This window comes from Chrysochloris asiatica, unplaced genomic scaffold (assembly GCF_000296735.1).
Source record: "Chrysochloris asiatica unplaced genomic scaffold, ChrAsi1.0 scaffold00062, whole genome shotgun sequence".
Lineage (NCBI taxonomy): Eukaryota > Metazoa > Chordata > Mammalia > Afrosoricida > Chrysochloridae > Chrysochloris > Chrysochloris asiatica.
The window spans coordinates 463,096-489,258 of NW_006408580.1; the positions used below are offsets into that span (position 1 = coordinate 463,096).

At 43.3% G+C, this 26,163-nt stretch overlaps 1 protein-coding gene and 1 pseudogene across 2 annotated transcripts; one reads left to right on the top strand and one right to left on the bottom strand.

The window, feature by feature from the left end:
- Positions 1-360: 360 nt before the first annotated feature.
- On the bottom strand, positions 361-10,057 carry ARAF (v-raf murine sarcoma 3611 viral oncogene homolog). Of its 2 annotated transcripts, none has more exons than XM_006864222.1 (15): positions 9,962-10,057; positions 9,693-9,796; positions 8,713-8,815; positions 8,470-8,624; positions 8,268-8,366; positions 5,736-5,877; positions 5,607-5,634; positions 5,383-5,528; positions 5,094-5,296; positions 2,906-3,082; positions 2,754-2,802; positions 2,141-2,257; positions 1,803-1,934; positions 715-849; positions 361-495 (listed from the first exon to the last, which is right to left on the bottom strand). In XM_006864222.1, the coding sequence occupies exons 1-15, from the start codon at positions 10,055-10,057 to the stop codon at positions 361-363; spliced, it is 1,821 nt and encodes a 606-aa protein (XP_006864284.1). The 2 variants fall into 2 exon arrangements, with proteins under 2 accessions (XP_006864284.1, XP_006864285.1); XM_006864223.1 differs by having other exon boundaries at positions 8,268-8,375.
- Positions 10,058-11,333: 1,276 nt separating this feature from the next.
- LOC102833278 overlaps positions 11,334-26,163 on the top strand; it is a 171,045-nt pseudogene continuing 156,215 nt past the window's right edge.

Consider the following 26,163-nt stretch of genomic DNA (forward strand, 5'->3'; position numbering starts at 1 on the left):
TGCTGGGGACCCCAAAATCCAGTGGAAATTATATCAGGCACAAATTCCAGAGAGGTTCTAAATGGCATCCCTGCCATAAATCCCAGCCATTAGAGATACAAGAGCTCCCAAAATTTATAAGTATCCCCAAAGCCAAGAGGAACCCAAATTATGGAGGAGGCAGGGATCTCAGTCTTTGGGTATCCCCCCCAATTCCAGAGGAACTGGTAAAGCACACGGGGGACTCCCTGATCCCACAGGGTGAGGGATGGGGGATCCTGAGGCAGTTATCAGGGCAGAGACAGAACATTGATTGGTTGGTGGGCAGGGCTCCTTGTCGTGGCAGGCCGAGATTGGTTCCCTAGTGACTGGGGGCGGGGCCTAAGGCACAAGGCGGGCTGCGCTGAGTAGGCAGGCAGGTAACTCATCAGCCTGGGTTCGGTGCAAGGAGGGTTCGGAGGCACTCCGCTCAATCTTGGGGAGTGACCGCTGCAGCAACTCAATCGTGGCTAGGATCTGGAGGCAGGTGAAGGTGAGGAGTAGTGTTCAGAACCCCCCATCCCCTATGGGCACCTCAACATTCCCAGAGCCCAGCTTACTCGGGTAACACACACACACACACATACACACAGTTATTACTCCTTTGAGCCTCGGAGAGTTTGCATTCACACCTTTGTGTCTCCCACCATCTCAGATCCCCCTCCCCAAGGTGTCCAGCCCTCCTACCCTGCCCACCTGGGGGAAGAGGGGTCTCTCCTCCCGCTGGAACTTGAGGCAGTCAGACAACAGACGACGCATAGCTTTGGGGCAGTTGCTAGAGATTTTGCTGAGGTCCGGGGACAGATAGCCACGACCGACCATAAAGATAATCTGGTAGGAAGGGGATACAAAGGAGTAGTCCAGGGGTATGGGCTGGAAGACCCAGGGGATTCTGAGTATCTAGGGATGTGGATGGCTTCTTTTTAGAGAACTTAAGTATTTCGGGTACTGGGGCCCAGTGAACTGTATCTTGTAGATTCAAGGATTCTGGGTCTCTGACAGTAGTCTTCACTTAGAGAAGAGAGGAATTTAAATTGGGAAAAGTGAAGGACTTGGGGTATCTGGAGTCCAGAAGAGAAGGGGTCCATATGTTTCTGGGGGCTCAGGGGCCTTTAAAGTCTGGAGTCTGGGGAGAATCCAGGGACCCGAGCCCTCAGGAGCTTAAAGGTTTGTGAGTGTCTGGAACCTAGGGGACTGTGTGGATCCATATTGCCCTATAGAATGATGTATTCGGGACCTGGAGACTATTGCTATCTCTGGCGGAGTCTAGAGGATCCTGGGTTCTCAGGGAGATTCTGGGCCTTGACCATGGAGAACAGTAAGAGTCTGGGGCCTAAAGTATTATTGGTCCCAGATCCAGAGGCCTGTTGGATACCCAACACTTGGATGACTGTGGGTAACTGGAAGCAGAAAGGGATTCTGTTTCTGGGAGCAATGAGATTCTAGAATTTGGGGGCTTGGGAGACTTTTAGTACCAAGGCCAGATGACTAAAGATGTCCAAGGCTCCAGAAAATTTCTGCATGGCTTGGGCCTACAAGAATTCTGAGTATAAGGAATTCAGGGAATTCTAGACTTTGGAGATCCAGAAGATTGTGGATATGGGAATAAGAGGATTAAGGATATCTGGAGTCATAAAGTTTCTGGGAGTTCTCAGATCAGAAAATATTGGGTTTCTGGAAGAAGCGTTAATGCTTTTGGTCTGTGCAAAGGAGGGGATCTGTGGTTTGGAAACCTGACGGGACTACCTCAGCCAAAAGGATTATGGGTAAGGTGTGTGGCTCACCTGGTCCCGGCTGCCAATGTGGCTGTAGGGCAGTGAGCCAGTCATGAGCTCATAGAGCACAACCCCGTAGGCATAGACATCTGACTGGAAGCTGTAAGGGTTCGGGTCCTGCATCCGGATCACCTCAGCCGCCTTCGATAAGCCAGACCAGGCAGGGGGACAGTCATCAGATGTTGTACCCACACCCCACTGAGTACAACAGTCACCCACACTAGCGGAAACATGAAGTGAGCAGTCCATCTCCCACACCTGGCACAGGCAGCTACTTAGCGCTCGTCATGTTGCAGCCCAAGAGCTCACACCCCTCTATGCCCTTGGTCTGGACTGGCTCAACTCACCATCCACAGAACGGAGCCCGAGGGCTGCTCCAAGGGTTGGGCCCCACTCCACCGTGTCTTCACTGTGGCCAGGCCGAAGTCACCAATCTTTACTGTGAGTCCCTCGTGTAGGAAGATGTCCGCGGGGGTCAAGGGTCACTCCAGGAACTCCCAATAGCCATCCCTCTCACCCTGATCTATAAATTCCCATCAACACCAGCCATGCATGACTCTGACCCAAAGTCCCCCAATGTCACACAGGTTATCTGTAACTTTGACTTGCGTGGGGACTTCTCATTAATAGTGCCTGGGGCCACACTTGTGACTTGACTTGGAAGCCTCTCCAATGATATTCAAACTCACCATGCTTCTGGCCCTGTCCAGAAACTCCCCATAATGCCCTCCCCACATCCTGACCAGAATTCCCAAAGGCAGTACCTGAAAGTCATGTGACTCCTAAGAGCCCCCCCCCCCCCATTAAGACCTTCACACCAGTCCCAACTCTGCCACCTGGAAAGGAACTATACAATATACTCCCCTCCCCACTAGGTCCCCCACAAAAGCCATCCTTCTCAGCTTCAACTTTCCTAATACACCCCAGACCTAGCCCAGCCCTTAGACAAGACAGGCAGATACTATTAGACTTGAGATCTCGGTGGATGATGTTCTTGGCATGGAGGTAGCTGCAGGGATGGAAACAGGTGGTGAATTGGATGGGGACCACCTCATTTCCCCCACCCCAAGTTCCCTCATGCCCTTCCAGGGTTCCCAGGACAGGGGGCTCACTCCATGCCCTGGGCAGTTTGCCGGGCCACATCAATGAGCTGAACCATGTCGAAGCGCGTGTCAGCCACATGTAGATGGTGGTAGAGACTGGAGCCCTCACACCACTGTGTGATGATGGCAAATCCTGGCCGGGTCATGAAGCCCATAAACAGCAAGATGTTGACATGCCGTGTCTTCCTGCATGCAGGGCGGAAAACAGCAACTGGGATTCATTTACTGAACATCAGGAAAGGCTCTGTGCTCATGGCCACCTTCTGCCATTCATTTTCATTCTGTTTTAGGAAGCTTGCCAAATTCATTAAGTCTTTTGAGAAATGTATACTGGGCTATGGTTCTATGTCAGGGGCTTCCTCATCTGAGTCTCCCAACAAAAGCAAGGGGGACGGATTACTGCCCCACCCCCTTGCCTGCCAGCACCTCTAATGATGTCTGCTAGCCTCCCATTACCACCCTTTATGCCTCTGCCTCTGACCATTATCTAAGTCTGTGACCATTTTACGGATGTGTAAATGGAATGCCAATCTTCTTGACAGATATATCAATATACTATGGATAGCTGCAGGGTAAAATACTGATCACATGCAATAATTATTCCTGTTAATCACCATGAGAGGCTTAGCAGTAAAGAGCACGGAATTTGGACTTGTTATGTTCTGTGTTCAAATCCAGGATTCATTAGTTACTCCCTGTGCAATCTTTGAGAGGACATTAGCTATTTGTAGGGATGGTGACAAGAATGAGTAAGAAAATGATGGGTGAGGTACTTAGAACAGCACCAGATACAATGTAAGCACTCTCTCTGTAAGTTTCACTTTCTTATTGTTGTCATTGCTATTGGGTACCTGGGTCTACCTCACAGAAACTGTCTCATTTTGAATTGTTTCCCCTCCATGAGTCGGAACTGACTCATGGCAACTAACCAGTTGAGAAGAACTGCAATTACAATGCAATTATAAGGCTAACGTGAATGTGCATAACATCAATGAGACACAAGTGATACTCTCAGATGACACAAGGACTCTTCATAGTGCAAAGAATAAAGTTACGCAAATTAACAACATGCTCAAATCATCCCCATTTCACAGAAGGGAACAGAGACCTCCTGACTGGGGCATCCACTAAGAGGACAAGTATCAATATAGCACAAGTACAATGTTAACAGAATTATGCCCAGTCACCAGAGAGAAAGAGCCCACATCAGCATCCCCAGGAGTGCTAGTAACTACAGGAGCAAAAAGGGCCCACCAGGGTTTCTCAGCATGACTGCATTAAATAGCATGAATTATACATTCATGATTGCAATTACCATAACTAATGAAATGAGGATCAGTTTATACTTATAATGAGTACTGCTTTTCAAATCATGGTATTATTACAATCCCTACAACAAGACCACAGCATAATAAACATAATATTAATGATGTTGCATAAACGAGGGCAAGGCAGAACACAAGCCCTCCTGGCGATGCAGTTAACTCACATGCTGTTCATGAAAGTGGCACAACAACAGGAATGCTGTGCGAGCATCCCACACATTACACAGGAGGGAAATGAGAAGGCCCACAGTTGCCGGGAGGGAGGGGCATAGCCACCAATCACTATTAACATTAGCACAAACCTTAAGATGCCCTCTAAACCAGTTTAAAATGGTTCAGTAAATGCCATTGTATACAAGGGTCGCATATGCACCACATAGATACATCTGCTGCCTGTAGTATTTTGATTCTAGTTTGAAACAAACAGCTATGCCCTGCTGGATGCACTATTTTGCATGTGTGTGCTCTTCAAAGTCCCACCAATAATCTAACGTCCTGTGTCAGGCTCCCAAAACTTTCAGGAGCAAAGACTGTGGCAGAACTTCTGGAGAGCAACATTATTGGCCAAACTATGGAAATCAACACACATTAAAAGTGGTGTAATCAGCCGTCATTTTTGAGCACAGGCAACAGACTTGGTTGCTATGCAAAGCATATGTAACCCTTGTTAATGAGGGCAATTAACTACTGAACTGTTTGGAATTGGTTTGAAGCTCTGCTCTAAACATACCCATTTCTCAGAGGGTATTGGGACATCCTTGACAGAGAAACAACTTACGATGGGTGAGGTCCATTTTCAAGGAGGCAACTCCCAGGTCTGTCCCTGCCACCCCACGCTACCCCCTCCCATCCACACACCAGTGTACTCTTACCTGAGCACCTGCATCTCATTTTTGAAGGCCTGGGCTTGCTCAGCTGTGGGCTGGGCCACTTTGAGCACTTTCACAGCCACATCACCGTGCCATCGCCCACGAAACACAGTGCCAAATGAGCCTGTTCCAATCCTCTTCAGTAGCTGTACCTCACTGGGTGGCACCTCCCAGTAATAGCCTGAGTCTCGGTACCCCAGGTTCTTCTGTGGGTCAGATGGGTAGCATCTGAGAGACCTGCCCACATCCCTCACTCTTTGGTGCTCCCCTAAGTGGTTCCCCTTGAGCTTACCAATTTCTTCTTGTCATCAGCCAAGGATTTCCGCTCCCGTTGCTCTGAAGGTGACTTGGAATGTGGGGACTTCCTCCCCGAGGACATGCTGACTGGGCTGGGGTTCCCCCGAGGGACTCCATCACCACCACCTCTAGTCCCAGCAGCTGAGGTTGTGGAGAGGATGTGAGTGGAGGCAAGCGGGGCAGGGGTAGAGCTCGGGGTGCAGGTAGGGGATGGCTCACCATCAGTGCTGAAACTCTGGGCAGTGAGCTAGAAAAAGAGGACAGGAGTCAAAGAGAGGACACCGATGCAACAGGAATGGCTCTCCCCTCTGCCCAGTGGTCCCCCATTACTGACCCCTCACGACCAACCTGGATGAGGCTGGAGTCTGTGGGGGCTGTGGTGCTGACCATATGAACATTGGGAGTGGATGTGGAACGGATGCGCTGGAGGGGGGCATTGGCCGGGGCAGGGAAGGGGAAGTGCTCAGGGTCACGATGCTGGGTGCAGGAGCTGACAGGAAAAAGGCTATGAAATCACTGCTTAATGAATCAGAGACCAATAAAGCCCCTTACCCCATCATAAACATGCACTGAGCTCACAACGAGTAAACATCCAATGTTATTAAAACTACTCATTGGTTCTGCAGACATGTACTGAATGCCTGCTGTGTGCCCGACACTGTTCTAGGTGTTGGAGAGAAAATTGTGAACAGAACAAATAAAAGTTCTTGCCCTTATAGAGCTGACATACTAGGAGGGCAAGAGAGAAACAAGAAACAAAGAAAGAGATACTTAATATGCCCAACAGTGATAAGCACAATAAAGGGAAAATAATTACACAAACTAAGGCGAGAGAAAGTGTCACTAGAAGTGTCAAGCAGAGCTCTGAAAAGGTGACATTCGAGCCAAGACCTAAAGGAGGGAGAGCAAGCCACACGGAAAGTGAAGGGGAATCACAATTAGGAATATAGTTTGAATACGTATTATACAATATACAACGTATCATATATACAGGAGCCCTGGTGTGGTAAGATAAACACTGGACAACAAGGTCGGTTTGAACCACAGGTTGGTGGCTCAAACTCACCAGCTGCTCTTCGGAAACTTTATAGAGGGTCACTATGAGTCAGAACCAATTCGATGGCACTTAACAACAGTAACATACTATATACAGGCATCCCTCGTCTTACTGTACTTCATTTTATTGCGCTTTACAGCTATCATGGTTTTTGCAAATTGAAGGTTTGTGGTAACTTTGCAACAAGCAAGTCTATCCGTGCCATTTTTCTAACAGCATGTGCTCACTTCTGGTCTGGGTGGCACATTTCGGTTATTTTTACAATAGGTCAAGCTTTTTCATAATGCTTTTGCACATTTAATGAACTAGTTTTGAGTGGGTTTCAAAAAGTTCATGCAAAATTCCATTATCCTACAATTTTCTTTAAATTTTTTAAAGCCCCCTCATATGTAAAAACACAACTTTTGTATGCACTGAGAAATAAAAAAATTCTCATGACTCGCTTTATTACAATATTTGCTTTCTTGCAAATTGTGAACTGATGATCTGAAACCAAACTCATAGTATCTCTGTATATTAAAATGATCAAACCAAAGGCGACTAGTTGCTGTCCAGTGGATTCCAACTGATGCCATGGCAATCCCATTAGTGCTAGAGGAGAACTGTGCTCCACAGGGTTTCCAATGGCAGATCTTTGAGAAGTAGCTCACCAGACCTTTTTTCTTGTTTTAAGTATGTATCTGTAAGTTTTTTTCTTCCAAGGTGCCTCTGGGTAGACATGCCACCAAGAGAGCAGCTAAATGCTTTCACTGTTTGCACCACCCACAGAGAAGCCATAGCAATATAATGTTTTAAAAATATACAAGTTACAATAATGTTATACATATTATAATGTTATAAAAATATATCTCTATGTGTACTCCATTATCCTGAAATGAAATTCATAGGTAATTAAGCAATATACAGGCAGGTTCCCCTGGCTATGAACAGAGCTTCTAAGTGTGTCTTTCAGTCAAATTTGTAAGTTAAGTTGAAACATGTGCATACAGGTCTTATTTGGCCTTACTTTTAGTGCAAGGCAAGGTTCAAAGCCTTTTCAGTGACTTAAAATCTGCATTGAAAATGACTGTGATGAAGAATTTGTTGCTAACAGGGGCTGAGTTTAATTGTTTCAAAGTGAGTAAACATTTGTAACCCAGGATGTACTATACACTTACAATTAAAATAATCAATATAATGCCCTAAATTTACTATTTTAGATATTATACAAAATGTATATTCTAGATTCTATAAAAATATAAATGATTATGCAGTACATACATATTACACAGTAACATATACTGTATAAATACGCATGTCACAAAATAGACAATATATACATATAAAGTATACGCTATATAAAGTTATGATATATTAGAGAAATAACATTCAAATATATATTATTGTATTCTAATACTTAACATTAAGGAACAATAAAACTAAAATAAATTATGATAAAATAACATGCATTTCAAAATAGAAAGGCTTGGGGCATGGTTATACTACAAGAATTAAGAAAGCAGTTAGAAACTTATATATAATTAATAAGAACTGATGATTTACTTGATGCCAGACCCTGTTTAAAGCACTGGACTTGAATTAACTCATTTAATCCTAATGAGAACACTATGTGGTAGAACTATTACTACGTTCTCGTTACAGATGAGAAAACTTGAGGCCCAGAGAGTTTAGGCGACTTGCCCAAGCTCCCTTAATCACCTTGCTTACATTTGTAGGTACTCAAAACATTATCAGGTAAACAAATGAATAAAGTATGGCTTGTGGTCCACTGGAGCCCCACATCTTTTTCTCCCATCATCAGTCTTTCAACTAAGGTATCCTACCTGGGACCCGGGGGGGTTAGTGGCTCATTCAGGGGACGATTCGAGGGTGCCTCATGCTGTCTGGAGACTCCTAACAAATCCTGGACACTGTGGTAGAAACTTGAGGGTGAAAAGGGTATATAGAGAAGGGACACAGGTCAGTTGTAAGGGCCTTATGACTGGGACGCTGTCCCCCACCTCCTCCCGCTCTGGCCAGGCTCACTGTTGGCGGTTGGTGCTCATATCAACACAGACTGTGGGGACCTTAGAGGAGCAATGCTGGTGGAACTTGTAGCCGCAGGTTTGGCAGCGGAAACCGTGGAACAGAAACTTAAGACAGAAGTCACAGAACGCCAGGCTGAAGAATGTCTTTCGTACCTGCTGCCACAGATAAAGAGAAGCTGAGTCCAGGTGAAGGACCCACTGCCCTCCCACAGTCTGTCCCTCTTAGCCACCCTGCACTCACAAAATTGTGCATGGTCAATGGGACATCTTCGAGGACCTCGACAATGAGCTCCTCGCCATCCAGGGGGGCAATGGCTGTGTCCCAGGCAGTGACCGTCTTTCGCCTGCAGAGGGCATGGAAGAATGAGTGGGGGGATGGACAGGAGTCATGGAACTCCCTCCCTAGAAATCCTGCCAAGCCCTGGAGTAATATCTGGCAAGCTTAATTCTCATCACAGCAACCCTAGGAACCAGTTACTATTCCTTGTCCCGATTTTAGAAACTGAGATCCAAGGCCACAGGGTAGTGAGTGGCAGGACAGTGAAGATCATAAGGTGAGGAGCAAATGAGACAGTGAATAAATCACCTAATATTAGAAATATACAGTATGCCCCTGAAACGGGGGGGATAAGAAAACATGAAACCAATGAATACAAAGCAACGTGTAGTAGAAAAAAATGAAGGGATCCCAAAACAGAATAGCAAATGGTCTAAGGCTCAATTCAGCAGAGAGTGGGGAAAACTGCAGAGAGCTGAACATTTACTGAAACAGTGAAAGAACAAAAGAGATGAACTCCTTTTGCAATGGGGCATCATGAGGACTTGCTGATCTTACAAGGCAGCAAACTAACGAACTAAGAAAAGATGGATGAACTTATGAATTAACTGAACTCATGAAAGACTAAGGAGCCCTGGTGGTGCAAACTGTTAAGCACTCAGCTAATAACCAACAGGTTGGCTGTTTGAGCCCATCAAGCTGCTCTATAGAAGACTTGGTGATCTGCTTCTGTAAAGAAGAAATCCAAGAAAACCTGAAGAGGCAATCCTACTCCCCCACCATAGAGGGTTGCTATGAGTAGGAATCGACTCAATGGCACCTAACGATGACACAAAACAGAGAAAAGAATACTGGAAGACTCTATTGTAGAAAGGAGTCAGGTGACTCTGAAGATAGGCACGTAGTGGGTGGGCTGGGGGAGGGTGTGCGTATACCACACTTACCCCTTGATGAGTCTGTAAACCACGCAGCAGTCCTGATTGAGACCCCGTACTTTAAGGGCCTTGTCTAGAGAGTCGTAGACACTCATGCCATCCCGGACAGTCACCTGTGTGTGGGTGCATATGTGGGGGCCCTCAGTGCCCACTAGGGGCTCCAGCACACCCTTCCACTCCTCCACAAAGGTCCCTTCCCACTCCTTGTCACCCTTCCCTTCCAGACCTACAACTGAATCTAGCTCCAGTCCCTGCCAGTTTTACACCTACGGACTTACCACCGTGCGCTGCTTGTTCGGCAGGTAGACTTTGACGGTGCCCACTGACCGGGTTGGCTCAGCCCCGTTGGCGGGGGGTGCCCGTGGCAGCTCCATGGAGCCTAGGACTTCGTCAAGACAGGCTGAGGTAGGGCTGGACAGGTTCCATGGGGCTCCTAGAGAGAAGGAGGAACTTAGAAGTCCCAGAATAGTATTCTAGAAGTAGAGTGGCAGGGAACAAAATAAAATCCAATCTCCATGCTCCACGCTGTCCCTTGCAGCCTACTCGTCACACAACAGCCCAAGGAATTTTGTTATCACCTGAAGCAGAGCCAGGATCTGTCTAGACCACCAAGGTCTCAGATTCACGTCAGAGGATGGGGTGGGAAGGCAGCACACACTGTCCTGGAGGGCACAGTAATATGCAGTACATTGTGACGGGCACTGGGGACTAATGGGGAAGACAGCACACACTGTTAGGGACATAATGGACACGAACAGAATCTGTTCCACACTGTGGTAAGGGAAGAATCGCAGAAACTGACAGGGAATGGTGGGTGGATCATGAGATAACATTGCTCTTAATTTGGAGGAAGAGAGGACTGTACCAGTGTTCTTAAATGCACTATGTTGTTGCTAAGTGCTGTTGAGTCAGTTCCAACTCATAGCCACCCTGTATAGAGTTTCTGAGGAGCGGCTGGTTAAGTTTGAAACTTGTGGTCGAGTGCTTATCCTACAGTGCCATACCAGAACTATGGGCATCCCTAAGTCCTGGGGTATAATGTTGATGGGCAGATCAACAGATTCGATGTTAGGTGGGTAACGGGAGTCACCAGATACTATGCTGGAGATGTAGTAGGGGTCAAAGGGGCAGTAACAGGGAGAAAAGGTGGATAATAGAGGTCAACCAGACATTGAGCCAAACAGGGATGGGGTAATGGTTGATCGCCAGACACTGTTGTGGGGAGATAGGCCGGGAGTAAGGTGGAGGGAGAGGAAAATCCAACAGTCTCTTGGACAATTTATGAGGGGTCACAGACGTTATTACTAATGTAAAGTGAAATGGGGATGAGGGAAGAAGCCTTGTTGTTGGTAAGTGCTGTGTAGTCGGTTCCAACCCATAGCAACCCTGTATAGGGTTTCCAAGGAGCAACTGGTGAGCTTGAAATGCCGACCTTGCAGTTCAAACCGACTTTGCGGTTCAGCGCCTTAACCCAGGGCGCCACACCACGACACCCGAAGGAAGCTGAGGAAGACTAAAGAGGGGTGAAGGAAAAATTCTCAGACATTGATCCAGAACATGGAAAGCGGGTACTGTGCCACATTCTCCACACTCTCTCTAGAGTAGGTAAGAATGGGTCATCAGACACTTTAGTGGGACTAAGAGGAAATCATGGGTACACTACGCCACAAGCCGTCAAAAAAACGGCCCGGCCCCACCCACCGGAAGCGTTTCAACACTGCGCAAGCGCACTGCCACTCGCTGCGGGCGAAACCATCACCAACCGCCTTGCCCACCTATTCTGTCTACCCACCCCCCACCCCGTTGACGATGATGGTCTCGCCCCGGGTCACACCACTCCTCCGGTTCCGGGAGGGGGCACCGGGGTCCAGGCGCAGCCATCCTGGAGCTGAGCTTTCGGTCCGGACTCCCTGCCCGTGCCTGACAACCGCTCCAGAAACCTAGCCTTGCCGGGTCCGCCCTCACCTGTCACGCCGCTACAGCCGCCACCGCCTCCATCTTGGGCCTGTCTTCTTGCTTCCTCGCAGGGTCTGCCTCCACAGTCCCTTAGGACTCCGCCATTGGCTCTGCGGGACTCAGCCCTCCATTTTTATTGGATTATAGTCACGCCCATCACGGCAGGACCGGCGGAATGTAGGTCGTGTTCCGGATTAGGAGGGGCTGTCTGAAACGTCAGGGTCTAGGGTAAATTCGCTCGCGCAGGCGCAGTGGGGGAGAGGCCTAGGTACCTTGGGTTTTAACCCCAATTGTGCCATGACTTATTAAGCGGGACATTTTTTTTCTGGTCACTTGAGGCCGACCATAAGAGTTTCCGAATCCGGGCAGGGAGTGCTCACTCATTTGGAATTTTTCTGAAATTAAGATGGTCTCCTCATGTGAATATAGAATAACTACTTAGAATAAACCTGATGTTCAAATGTATTTGTAAGAACCCTGGTGGTTCATTGATTAAGCGCTTGACAGGAACCCACCAACCACTCTTTGGGGAAAAAAGGTGGCAGTCTGCCTTCATAAAGATGACAGCCTTGGAAACCCTGTGGGGCAGTTAGACACTGAGTCTGGTTTAAGGTCTCTTTAGATAATAAAGCTGTTTCATTATTTTCTACCTTTGCGGAAAGGATTCACTGGGTTGGCAAGAGATTTGATTTTTAAATATTTCCCCAAAAGTATGAACAGCCTGATGTCTTTGAAATGACTTTATTTTCCTGTGTGGAGACTCAGTGTTCCTTCATAGTGAAGTGAGAAAGATCAGAGGGAGGTCACTAGGTTAGGGAATATCCACCTGCTTCAACTTGTCATGATTGAGTGCTATTTCTGCCTATAAGAGAGACAAAAGTTCTGCTTAAGGGACTGTCATATAACCCCCATTTATCATCAGCCCTTTTCTATTTGGATCATCACCAGTCAATAGCTAAATTAAAAAAAGAAAAATAGATTTGCAATACCACATGTTGATGAGAATGTGGAGCAACTGGAACTTTCATACGTTGCTTCAGGGGATGTAAAATAGTGCAATCACTTCAGAAACAGTTTCTTGTAAAGTTAAACATTGACATACCATACAATCCAGCAATCTCACTCCTAGGTGAAATGAAAGCATGTGTCCAGTGGTATGCTGGTAAATATTTAACAACCTCTCCAACAAAAACAAAAATTCTAATTTGTAACATGTGCTGATTTCTCACCATAGCTTATTTCAAGTTCTCCAACAGGACATCATTAAACCCGAGGCAGGAAGAGATTCACAAAACTGGCTCTGCTGAGGTGACTCCAGCACACTACTGCAGTATGTCTGCAAATAGACTTGTACTCAAATATCTGAAGTAGTTTGATCCATAATAGCAAAAAACTAGAAACAGCCCACGTGTCTAACAACTTCAGAATTGAAAAAGAAACACTACGATGGAATATTATTTGACAATGAAAGATAATAAAACTAGTGGTACATGGGGCAATATAGATGAAATCTTATAGACATAAGGTTGAGCAAAAGAACTGAGACTCAAAGGAGAAATACTGTAGGAGTGTGGAGTCCTGGTGTGGCACAAGAGGACGAGCACTGGACTGCGAACTATAAGGTCAGCAGTTCAAACCCAATGGTTGCTCCTTAGAAACCCTATACAGGCTTGCTATGAGTCAGAACCGACTCCAAGGCACTTAAAAAGCAATCATTCCATTTGTATGAAACAATAAACCAGGTAAAACTCATCTATAGTAAGCAGAGTCCTAGTGTGGCGCTGTAGGATAAGCACTGGACTGCTAGTTTGGCAGCTCAAATCCACCAGCTGGTCCTCTGGAACCCACTCAATGACACTTAACAACGATAACAACAACAACAGTAAAGGAAAACCAATTAGTGGGTGTCTTGTGGGGAAGTAGGTTGACTGGGAAGGGCATGAGGGAACTTTTGGAAATGAATGGAATGTTCTGTATGCATCATTGAACACTACAGCCTCAGAAACCCTATTGAGGGTCGCTATGAGTCAGAACCAACTCGACGGCACTTAACAACAACAAAGTATACCTCCAAAAAAAGGGTAAAAAAATGGCTTCAAGCATAATTAAGTTCTAAACATTTAATTTCTTACAAATTTTTATTGTTTAGAGAAGAAAAACAATTCTCTTTTTGAAATTGAATCTCTGGGCTCTGCATCCCCACCTCCCAGCGCAGGAACCCTAGCAGCCCCTTTAGTACCTTAGCACAGGGTCAGGAGCACATCCTGTCGCACCTCACTGAATCCCTCCAAAGTGCTCAATAGCAAGAAGAAGAATTTTGGAAGGAGTGCATTTTAAAGTTCAATTCATTTAAATATCATTTAACTTGTTCTAAAATTAAATTATAGGCAGGCAGTACAGTCATGTGCCTCATAATGTCCATTGGGGTGGGGGTGTCTGACTGCACTCATATATACATCCATGGTACCAGCCCCTGTAAAACCCATTATATGAAAAATTTGAGGTACATATAATAGCCCATAATAACAACTAGGCGTTACTTTGAGATGCACACGAAAACAGTAATTGATATCCTGACTAATTGCAACTGTCACAATTGTAAAGGTAGAAGTTTTGTAACAAAAATGGGGGCGTAGTTAGTCCAGAAACAGAGGACCCTAGGACCATCAAGGGAGAAGAGCACAAGCAGAATGCAGGACCTTATCCAGAAAAGCAGCGACACCAGAGATAGAGGCAGAGATGGGGACATGGAGAGGGACTGAAAGCTGGTGGCCAGGAGGCAGACTTGCAGAATGTGCCCTTTGGTGGTTTAAATTATTATATATGCCTGAGTGTTTAAAAAAAGAGCTAAAATGAATAGAGAGAAATACTGTTAAGTGATGGTACATGGAGGGGATTATATTCGTTGTAATGAAACAAAGTATATGATTTATTGAATGTAAAACTGATGATCTGCCCTGTAAACTTTCACTCAATTCACAATAAAAACTTAAAACCAACAGCAACAACATCATTACTGTCATTGCATTGTTGTTAGAGATGTTTTAGTGTATCTGGAAGAAAGGTACACTGTGTACTATATACTAGACAAACATTTGACTTAACTGACCTTAGATACAAACTGAGTACAAATGTGTTCCCACTTAAAGATAGATTTAGGAATGGACTCATTTGTAATCCAGGAACTGTTTGTATATAATGAATCGTGAACATTAAGCAATGCATGACTGTACTTGAAAACAGACTTCCAGTGGTGAGCAAAACCACTTGGTGTAGGCTCGCTGCATGGAAGCTAAGGGTGGGGAGCAAGGGGCAGTCATAACCCACTTCTGAGCAAGCAGTGCAAGAATGCCATTCTTCTCTTGCCCAAAGACTCATCTATGCCTCCAAGCTCATCCTACCTGCCCCTACAAAGGATTTTAAAGTGATCTGGGTTTTTAGCATCATCACCACAATAAAACTATTGGAAGCACCATGTATTCAAACAAAATTAAAGTCTTAACTAGCTGATTATGGTTTTCTGACACCCCCTTTAAATTTAAAGGATTTTTATTATTGTTAATTTTCACTTCTTTGGGAAAAAAACCTAAAAAATCTGGTGTCCCTGACTCTTGTTGCAACGCCAACCGTTTTATAATTGAAGAACTTGAGGCTGGAGGGACAGAGGAAAGAAAGCTCTAGGAGTTTAAGTTTGATAAAAAGTGTTTAATAGAGGTGCAGGCCAGGGGCACCTTCTTAAGACATCTTGGAGCCACTCCAAGAGTCATGAGTAACACCCACACTTGCAGATAATACCCACTTGAGCTGGCTCCAATGGCTGGATGATCAAAGCTAAACCAGAAAAAGAAAGAAGAGGAAAAAAAGAGTAATCTGATACAATTTGATGAACTTGACCTACACCTATGGAGGCAGTAGCTCAAAAGAGGGAACAAATCCTTACAGCAAGGATCATTCCCATCCCCTCCATACACAGAGTAGACAGGGATGGGCAACTTGGACATTGGCTACCCAAAATGGAGGGACTACAAAGGCAAGAAGTGACTGGCTTACAAGCTTTCAAGAGGGAACCTAGATTCAGAGGGCATGAAGGAAGGTAGAATCTCCACTGAGTAGTATCCAATCTGTCTAGGCGGGGCTGGTGAAAGGAAATGCGGATGGATCTCTTGTGATACAATAGTGAATAATTGTTATCAGGACTGCTTGTGAGGGTTGGAAATGTAAAGGTAGATGTTTTGTAGCAAGGAGGGGAGTGATTAACTTTTCAGTCTAGGAGCGGAGGTTCCTGGGAACATCAGGGAAGAAGAGCAGAGAGCGAGACCCTACCCAGAGAAATAGTGATGCCTGAGATGGAGGCATAAATGATGACGTGGAGAGATGGAGCACTTGGGGACTTTAGACCCGTGGGGGGGGGGGGGTTACTCATGTCAGGGGAGATTACCTGGCAAACCCATTTCACTTAGGCAAAAACTGAGACTTAGATGAATGCTTCACAGACCTGCCTCAGCTCCCTCAATAACAGGCTTCCCCATGCCCGCACAGCTGATCTGTAGGGATGGGTGCTCTCTGCTCAGGGATGCTACAGGCAATAAGATCAGCCAATGGCAGTGCAGTGAAAGCCACGGCATTGATAAGAGTCCTGGTGTGGCACTCTAGGATAAGCACTGGACTGCTAATTGCAGGGTCATCAGTTCAAACCCACTAGTCACTTCTCAGTAACCCTATACAGGGTCTCTATGAGTTGGAACCCACCCAACAAGGCACTTAACAACAACTACCTTAGCTGAGAAGAAAGTCACCAACAAAACCATCAGGCGTATCCGCTGAGGAATGGGAGACCCAGAAGGGAGCAATCTGACCCAATAGCAGAGTTTTTTTCTCAATAAAAACCCAGTCCTGCAACCAATGTCAGGAAACAAAATGCGTATAAATTGTTGGATGGAAAACTGATTTGCTCTGTAAGCTTTCAACGAAACGAAAATCATATAAACAGATCAGCAGCTATGCATAGGTGGATTCTGGTAGTCTCAATCAGTGGAAGATGATACAGACCTGAAAATTACTACAAACAAGCAGCTTAATGTTGTTTTCAAATCGGTGGGAATGCAACTATAATTGTCCTATCTAAAGCTTTAATACAGGCAGAGTATGGAAAGTTCCCACTTTCAGCTATTCCTTGAAGAGAACTTTAATATAGCTCTGAGGTCATAAGTATGAGAAACTTATGTTGTTGTTAAGTGCTGTCGAGTCGATTCTGACCCATAGCTGTAAATCTTTATGGGAGCAGAAAGCCTTAAGGTTCGATACCAGATTCGTAACCACTACGCTACCAGAGCTCCTTATGAGAAATTTATAAGTGTACCTAAACATTAGCTTTCTTTACTAAAAATTCTCTCCTAACAAAAATCCATTAAGCAGTAATTTGAACACTTTCGTTTTGCATAAAATTAAACAAAAGAGCAGGATTGCTTACTTTATGAATAGGGGGAAACAATTATACCAAATAACATTGAGTAATCTTATAATCTTATACAGGACCCCTAATCCTCAATAAGAGGTTTTAATTGAGACAGAATTCCTTACATTTCTAGAGTGCCATATTAAAAAAAAAAAAAATCAATGAGCATATTTTCAGATTTAAGTACCTTAGTATTTGTACAAACTAATAGAAATCTAAAAGTGGCGTCTTAGAAAAATACAAGTGGGTGGCTTTAACCAACAGCTTATTTTCTCATAGTTTATGAGTATAGAAGCCTGAATTTAGGGTGCTGGCTTTCTGTCTCTCTATTGACTCTGGGGGAAGATTCTCTTTTCAGCATCTTTTCTTTGACTCCTCCTGTTCCTTGGTGACCTTCATGTGGCATGGCATCTATGTTTCCTCATATCTGCTTGGTTCTCTGTGCCTAATCTGCTCTTTTTAGATCTCAAAAATGACTGGCTTAAGACATACCCTACACTGACATGGCCTCTAAAGAGAACAAAGAAAACCCATTCCCAAATGGGATTATAGCAATAAGTATAGGAGTTAACATTTACAACAGGTATTTTTCAGGGACACAATTCAATCCACAAAAGTTGGGTTAAGTATTTTTTTCCATTTACATCTTCATTCAAAATGCATCCATTTCACAGTAGACTGGAGCTTTGTGTGAAACTGTGGGCCCTGCTCACTGTGCCAACTCACAATACCAAACTATTGAGCCAAGGTCCAAGATCCAATGTTGCCCCAAAAAGCACAAATTTAACATAGGCAGTGCATGGAACAGCAATGGACTCACATAGAGAATGCAGAGCAAGGTCAGTTTCAACTATGGACACATGTCCCCTATGACCAGTGGGTCACTCCCTACAGCTGACACAAGTCTAGTGCTCTACATGCACCAGCCAAATAAACAAACAAAAATCTGTGTTGGAAGAAGTACAAATCTAGGAAAATTTGAAGCTGTCAAAAATGAAATGGAACTCATGAAGATTGATATCCTAGGCATTAGTGGGCTGAAATGGATTTTTGAATCTGACAATGAATGATATGATTTACTATGCCAGAAATGACAAATTGAAGAGGAATGGCAACACATTTATGATCAAAAAGAACATTTCAAGATCTATTTTAAAGTACAATGCTATTTGTGATAGGATAATATCCATATGCCTGCAAGGAAGACTAGTTAATACCACTATTGTTAAAATTTACACAACAACCACTAAAGCCAGTGATGGTGAAATTAAAGAATTCTTCAGTCTGAAATTGATCAAACGTACAACCAGGATGAATTGATAATTACTGGTGATTGGAATGTGAAAATTGGAAACAAAGAGGAAGTATCAGTACTTGGAAAATATGACTTTGGTGATATAAATGATGCTGGAGAACACGTGATAGAAGTTTGCAAGACTTATTCATTGCAAAAACCTTTTTTAAACAACATAAAAGGTGACTATACAAATAGACCTCATCAGATGGAATACACAGAAATCAAATTGACTACATCTGTGGGAAGAAACGATGGAGAAGCTCAATATCATAAGCCAAAACAAGGCTAGTGGTTACCTGTGGAGCATCAGTTGCTCATATGCAACTTCAGGCTGATGCTGAAGAAATTTTTAAAAATCCATGAGAGCCAAAATATGGCCTTGAATGTATCTCACCTGAATTTACAGACCATCTAAAGAACGGATTTGATGCATTACACACTAATGACCGAAAGACAGAGAAGAGTGTGAGATGACATCAAGAATATCATACAGGAAGGAAGCAAAAGGTCATTAAAAGGACAGGAAAGAAAAGGGGAAAAAAGACCAAAATGCACGCTAGAAAAGACTCTGAAATTTGTTCTTGAGTGTAGAGAAGCTAAAGCAACTAGAAATGAGGAATAAAAGAACTGAACAGAAAATTTTCAAGGGCAGCTCAAGAAGACAAAGTGAAATATTAGAATGAGATGTGGAAAGTCCTGGAGTTAGAAAACCAAAAGGGTAGAACATACTTGGCATTTCTGAAGCTGAAAGAAATGAAGACAAAATTTGAGCCTTGTAGGCAAAATATTGAATGATGCAGAAAGCATCCAAAGAAGAAGGAAGGAGTCACGGTAGCAAAAAGAAATGGTTGATGTTCAACCATTTCAAGAAGGTACTATAGGATCAAAACCCAACGGTACTAAAGGAAGAAGTCCAAGCTTCACTGAAGGCATTGGTGAAATATGAAGTTCCAGGAACTCAAGGAATATACATGGAAATATTTTAACAATCTGAGGCAGCATTGGAGGCAGTCATTCATCTATGCCAAGAAATTTGGAAGAGAGCTACCTGGTAAACCAATTGGAAAAGATCCATATTTGTGCATATTCCAAAGAGAGAAGACCCAACTGAATGCGGATATCACTGAACAATATCCTTAATATCACATGGAAGTAAATTTTTGCTGAAGATAATTAAAAAATTATTGAAACAGTATATCATCCGAGAATTGTTAGAAATTCAAGCTGGATTCAGAAGAGGACGTGGAACTAGGGATATCATTGCTGAAGTCAGATGGATCTTGGCTGAAAGCAGAGACTATCAGATAGATGTTTGGTGGTGGTGGTTATGTGCTGTGGAATTGTTTGCAACTCATAGGGGCCCTGTATAGGGTTTCTGAGGCTGTAAGTCTTTACAGGAGCAGAAAACCTCATCTTTCTCCAGTGGAACCACTGGTAGTTTCGAACTGCTGATCTTGAGGTTATTAGCTTGACTCGTAACCACTACGTTACCAGAACTCACTAATGCCTAGGGTATCAATCTTCATGAATTCCATTTCATTTTTGACAACTTCAAAATTTCCTAGATTCGTACTACTTCCAACACAGATTTTTGTTTGTTCGTTTGGCTGGCCATGTGCACATGAGAAGGGTGCATGTAGAGCACTAGACCTGTGTCAGCTGTGGAGAGTGACCCACTGGTCATAGGGGACATGTGTCCTTGCTCTGCTGACCTTGCTCTGCATTCTCTGTGTGAGTCAATTGCTGCTCCATGCACTGCCTATGTGAAAGTTGTGCTTTTTGGGACAACATTGGATCTTGGACCTTGGCTCAATAGTAGTTGGCACAGTGAGCAGGGCCCACAGTTTCACACAAAACTCCAGTCTTCTGTGAAATGGATGCATTTTGAATGAAGATGTAAATGGAAAAAATACTTAACCCAACTGTTGTGGATTGAATTGTGTCTCTCCCCCGTCCCCCAAATACCTGTTGTAAATCTTAACTCCTATACCTATTTCTATTGGGTTGCCTGTTCTTATATTGATTTGTGAGAACTCTTTTAATATTCTGGCTAGCTTTGATAGCTATGTATGTTGCAACTGTTTTCCCTGTTCTGCAGGTTGCTTTTAAAATTCTTTTTATAGTGTAATTTGATGAACAAAAAGCTCTTAATTTAATGTGGTAAAATGAAACATGCTTTTATTTAAGGTTTCTGCTTTTATTTTTGTTTGTTTAGGAATACATTTCCTACTGCCAACTCTTGAAGATGTTTTCCTGTATTATTTACTAAGGGCTGTGTTATTTACTAAGGAGCCCCGGTGGCACAATGGATTAAGAATTCATCTGCTAAATGGAAAATTAGCTCCAGTCACTCCAAGAGAGAAACATGAATTAGTCTGTTTCCATAAAGATGTACAGCCTCAAAAACCTTAAGGAGTAATTCTATCTTTTAGAGTTGCTATGAGTTGGAATGAAATCAAAGGCAGTGGGTTTGGTTTTTTTGATGTTCTTGATTGAATTATATTTTCCCCTCCCAAATATGTGTTGTAAATCCTAATCCCTATGCCTATGGTTATAAATCCCTTTTGGGATTGGGTTGTTTTGGTTATGCTAATGAGGCAAGATTAGTGTAGGTTGCATCTTGAGTCAGTCTCTTTTGGGATCTCAAAGAGATGAAACAAATAAATCGATAAGCAGAGGTGGGGAAAGAGCGATGTCATGTCACATGACAGGGGCAGAAGCTTGAAAGAGGCAAAGACCTTTCTCCACAGCCAACAGAGAGAGAACGTCTTCTCCTAGAGTCAGCACCCTGAATTTGGACATCTAGCTTCTTAAATCGTGAGAAAATAAATTTCTGTGTGTTAAAGTCAACCATTTGTGGTATTGCTGTTATAGCAGGAGTAGACAACTAAGACAGGCTTTAGAGTTCTACCTTGTATGTTCAGGTCCATAATGTCCTGTGAGGTGATTTTTGGTGTATAGTGTGAAAAGCAAGGGAGCACTGGGAGCTCTTCAGGATCAACACTGGACTGTTAACCACAAGATTGGCAGATCAAACCCACCCGCCACTCTGAGAGAAGAAAGATAAGGCTTTCTGCTCCCATAAAGATTTGTTGTTGTTAAGTGCCTTGGAGACCCTATACAGGGTCACTACAAGTTGGAACTGACTCAACAGCACGTAAAAACAACAGTATAAGAACCAAAGACCCAACTAGTTGTCTCCGAGCCTATTTCAACTCATGGTGACCCCATGTGTGTCAGAGTGAACTGTGCTCCATAGAGTTTTCAGTGGGGTCGCCATGACTCAGAATCCACTTGATGGCAACGAGATTGGCTTTGGTTTTCCCTCTGCACTGTAATTATACTTTGAGTGATCAAGGGTTCATGTTGGGAATACGGCTGTGCTTTTTATTCAATTTTATTTATCTATTTGTCTATTCCTGCAGCATTACCATATGATCCCAGTTGCCATACATTCTGACATTTGGTGGAGCAACTTTTCCAAACTTGATTTTCTTTAAGAACACCTAGGCAATCCTTGAAGAAGCCCTGGGGTCACAATGGTTAAGTACTTGGTTGCTAACTGAAAAGTCAGTGGTTTGAACACATCAGCGACTCTGATTGATGAAAAAAACCCTGAAGATTTACTCCAATAAAGATTATTGCCTAGGAATTCCTATAGGGCAGTTCTGCTCTGTCCTTTAGGGTTGCTTGAGTCAGAATTGGCTTGATAACACACAGCAACAACAATAGACACTTTTTCTTCTTTAATTTTATGTATGTATGCAGCAGTTTCTACATGTACAGTTCAGTGACATTACATTCTGGGAGTTGTGCAACTATTCTTAACCTCTTTTTCTGAGTTGTTCCTTTCTCATTAACATAAACTCACTGCCCTTTAAACTTCCTGTCTAATCTTTCGGGTGACTGTTTCACTTTGATCCTATGTAGATAGTTCTTTAAAAGAACACAATGCACAAGGCAAACAGTTTCTACTAGCTAAACTAAACTATTGTTGGATTTGAAGATGTCAAGGGATATTTTTGGTTTAAGGTTCTCTCAGGGCAATTGTTTCAGGGGTTTATCCAACTTCCATGACTCCAGAAAGATCAGGCAATTCTTGACCCTAAGCCTTCCCTGAGCAGGTTTTGAAGCAAGAATACAAATAGAGGCTACATGCTATGTATCTTAATATCTAAAAGTTGTAAATCAAACTAAAAATGTAAATGAATCAACATATTCTATCTTCTTACCTTGACAAACTTCATAATGACAAAATTGAACAATATGTTCAAAAGTATAGTTTCAGTATGACTGAAAGTCAGAAAAATACCAAAAGTGACTAAATGTAATTATCATTGCTGATGGTCAACTAATACTTCGATAAATACTAATTCATGTAAGATTTATATTTAATTACATGCTTGGTGGCAGTGGTGGTTGTGTGCCCCCGAGATGGTTCCGACTCATAGTGACCGACTCATAGTGACCCATAGGGTTTCCAAGGCTGTAAATCTGTACTGGAGCTGAAAGCCTCCTCTTTCTCCCATGGAGCAATGGACAGATTTGAATTACAGACCTTGTGTTTAGCAGCCCAGTTTGTAATCCACTCACTACCAGAGCTCCTTAGTCCATTTAATTCATTTTTCTTCAAGTTAGCATAATTATTAACATCAAGATTTTCATAAATCTTTTGTTTTGTTGACAGTAATATACTCAATAATTTAAAATCAATTCAAATTGAAATAAGTGTACAAAAGTTTAATATACTTACACAGAGTTAGCCAGACTACAGGATAAGGGCAAAGGCCCAAGGCTTCTGACCCTAACTGCAAGGGGTTAGGGTTCAATTACAGAGTTATAGGAAAGAGTTAACAGAAGACCACCTATACTTCTGACACCCATGACAAGTTCAAAGTTTTCCCAAAACCATCTTCAAGGTCAATAATTTGCTTGAAAGACTTACGGAATGCATTGAAATCTGTTAAACTCATGGTTATTGATCCTAAATACCAGGAGGAACAAGGCTATAAAAGACATTATCAGGTATCAGGAACGAAATCTGAAAGGGAAATTAGAGAGACAATTTCATTTACAATTGCATCTAAGAAAATAAAGTATCTTGGAATAAATCTAACCAGGGATATGAAGGACATACAATGAAAACTATAAAACACTGTTGAAGAGGTTTAAAAAGACAAATAAATGGAAAGATGTTCCATGTTCAGGGTTGGAAGACTTAATATTGTTAGGATGTCAACATTACTCAAAGTGATCTATAAATTCAATGCAATCCCAATCAAAATTCCAACAGCTGTCTTTTCATGACATAGAAAAATCAATTCTCAACTTCATATGGAATGGTTTGTTGTTGTTGCTGTTGTTAAGTGACATTGAGTTGGTTCTGACCCACAGCGACCCTGTATAGGGTTTCTGAGGAGCGGCTGGTGAGTTTGAACTGACGACCTTGTGGATCAAACTGACTTTGCAGTCCAGCACATTAATCCACAGCACCACACCAGGACTTTATATGGAATGGCAAGAGACCCTAAATGGCAAAAGCCATGTTGAAAGAGAAAAACGAAGTAGAAGGACTCACACTTCATGAGTTTAAAGCATACTATACAGCTGCAGTGATTAAAATAACTGGGCACTAGTATAGCAATAAGGAGCTCTGGTAGCGTAGTCAGCAGTTCGAAACTACCAGCTGTTCCGTGGGAGAAAGATGAGGCTTTCTGCTCCCCTAAAGATTTACAGCATCGGACAGCGTTGCTATGAGTCGGAACCGACTCTACGGCACATAACAACAACAACAACCGTATAGCAATAGACACACAGACCAATGGAATAAAATTGAAAGTGCAGAAATCAATTCACACGTCTATGGCCAACTGAATTTTGATAAGGCTTTAAGAAGAGGTTCTTCAATAAACGATGCTGGGAAAATGCATTTCCACATGCAGAAAAATGAAATACCATACACAAAAACAAGTTCAAAAAAAATCAAGGACCTAAATGTGCAAACGAAAACCATTAAATTCTTTGAAGAAAAAGCAGAGGCAACACTGTCAGGCCTAGCTTTTTTTTTCTTTCTTTCTTTCTTAAATGTTTTATTGTGAATTATGTGATAGTTTACATGGGAGAACATTAGTTTTCCATTCATTCTATCGTATATCATCTCATTGCCATGGTTACAATCCCTTTCATGCATCATCAACCAACTGAAGGGTATACGCAGCAAGCCTGCTCCCCACACCCACCCCCCAGTCTTCAGCACACAGTCCCTCTCCCTCTCTGGATCTAAAGACCCCAGTTGCTCCATGGCTCCACGTCATCTTCTCTGCCTCCATCTCAGCAGGTCTAGCTTTTAACAATGGATTGTCTAACATAGTAACAAAAGCACACACAGCAAAAGACAAATAGATGGGACTTCATAAAAATTTAAAAAACTTTTGTTCATTAATAGTCTTTATCAAAGAAGTGAGAAGACAAACTACTGATGCAGAGTCTCTTCAGAAATCATATGTGTTATAGCTTACACCTGTACATCTCCGGACAGGACTCTGGATCCTTCTCATTATACAGTGTCTCCCTATCATCTCTTCCCACTCCCTTTCCCTGGGACCAGTATCAAATATACAAGACCCCATGTTAGAGGAACACCCCGAACCCCCATCCTCTAACTTTACAGAACCTCACCTGGACTCCTTCAATACCATTGCACCCCAACCATGACCCCACAAATGTTACCCCCAAGTCTATTTTTATTACTCCAGGCAACACACTCCCTCCTCAACTCAATGTCCCCTGACCTAGCACAGCATTGCTGGCTTTGTTTAAAGACCGTATTACATAGGTATAGGAACCCAAAGTAATGCAACAATCAATTCTTCTGTGTGCCCTGTCTCTCTGGTTTCCCTCACTCTCAAATCTATATCCGGAAAAGCCACTTGTCTCCTCTCCCCTAGCATCTCAGCCCCAATAGTTTCCCTGGGTGCCTCCGATTTATCAGACATCTATTCTACTAATATTACTATCAACTCAACAACCTCCTAGATTAGCCCACAACATACTTGGTTTGCCTGTTCTGATGGTTTTAAGACTTGCATAACAGGGTCCACCTGTAATGTACAGAAATATGTACATTAGTGCAAATTTTGCCCCTAATCTATGCTTATGGAGGGGAAGAAGGATTCAACCTGATTGAGCCCCCAGGATTATATGCTACAAACGAGCCACTCCTACTTGGATTATCAGTTGCTGGCACTACTGCCCTAGGCACGGCCACCCTTATAAAAGGTGACATGGACCTGACCCTACTATCCTCCAGGATAGGCGTCATTTTAAGTGACCTCCAGTACAACAAATTCAATGACCAAATTCAATCCCTAGCGGAGGTAGTTCTCCAAAACCGACGAGGCCTAGATCTCCTTTTCCTAGCCCAAGGCAGCTTGTGTGCAGTCTTAGGTGAAGCCTGTTGTTTCTGTGCTAACTCCTCTGGGGTCATAACTAACACACTCCAGAAAGTCCGTGAAAACTTAGAAACTTGCCATAGAGAGAGAAAACCGGCAGAACTGGTATCAAAGACTACTCAATTGGAGCCCTTGGTTAACCTCATTACTTACAGGAATAATGGGCCCCGTCCTATTTCTGATTCTCACCCTAATATTTGGGCACTGTGTATTTAACGCCCTCATTAAATTTATACAGTCCTGAATAGAATCTATTAAACTACTTGTCCTCTCTCAGCCATATGAACACCTAGAACAAGGGGACGGTGTAAATTGCTCAAT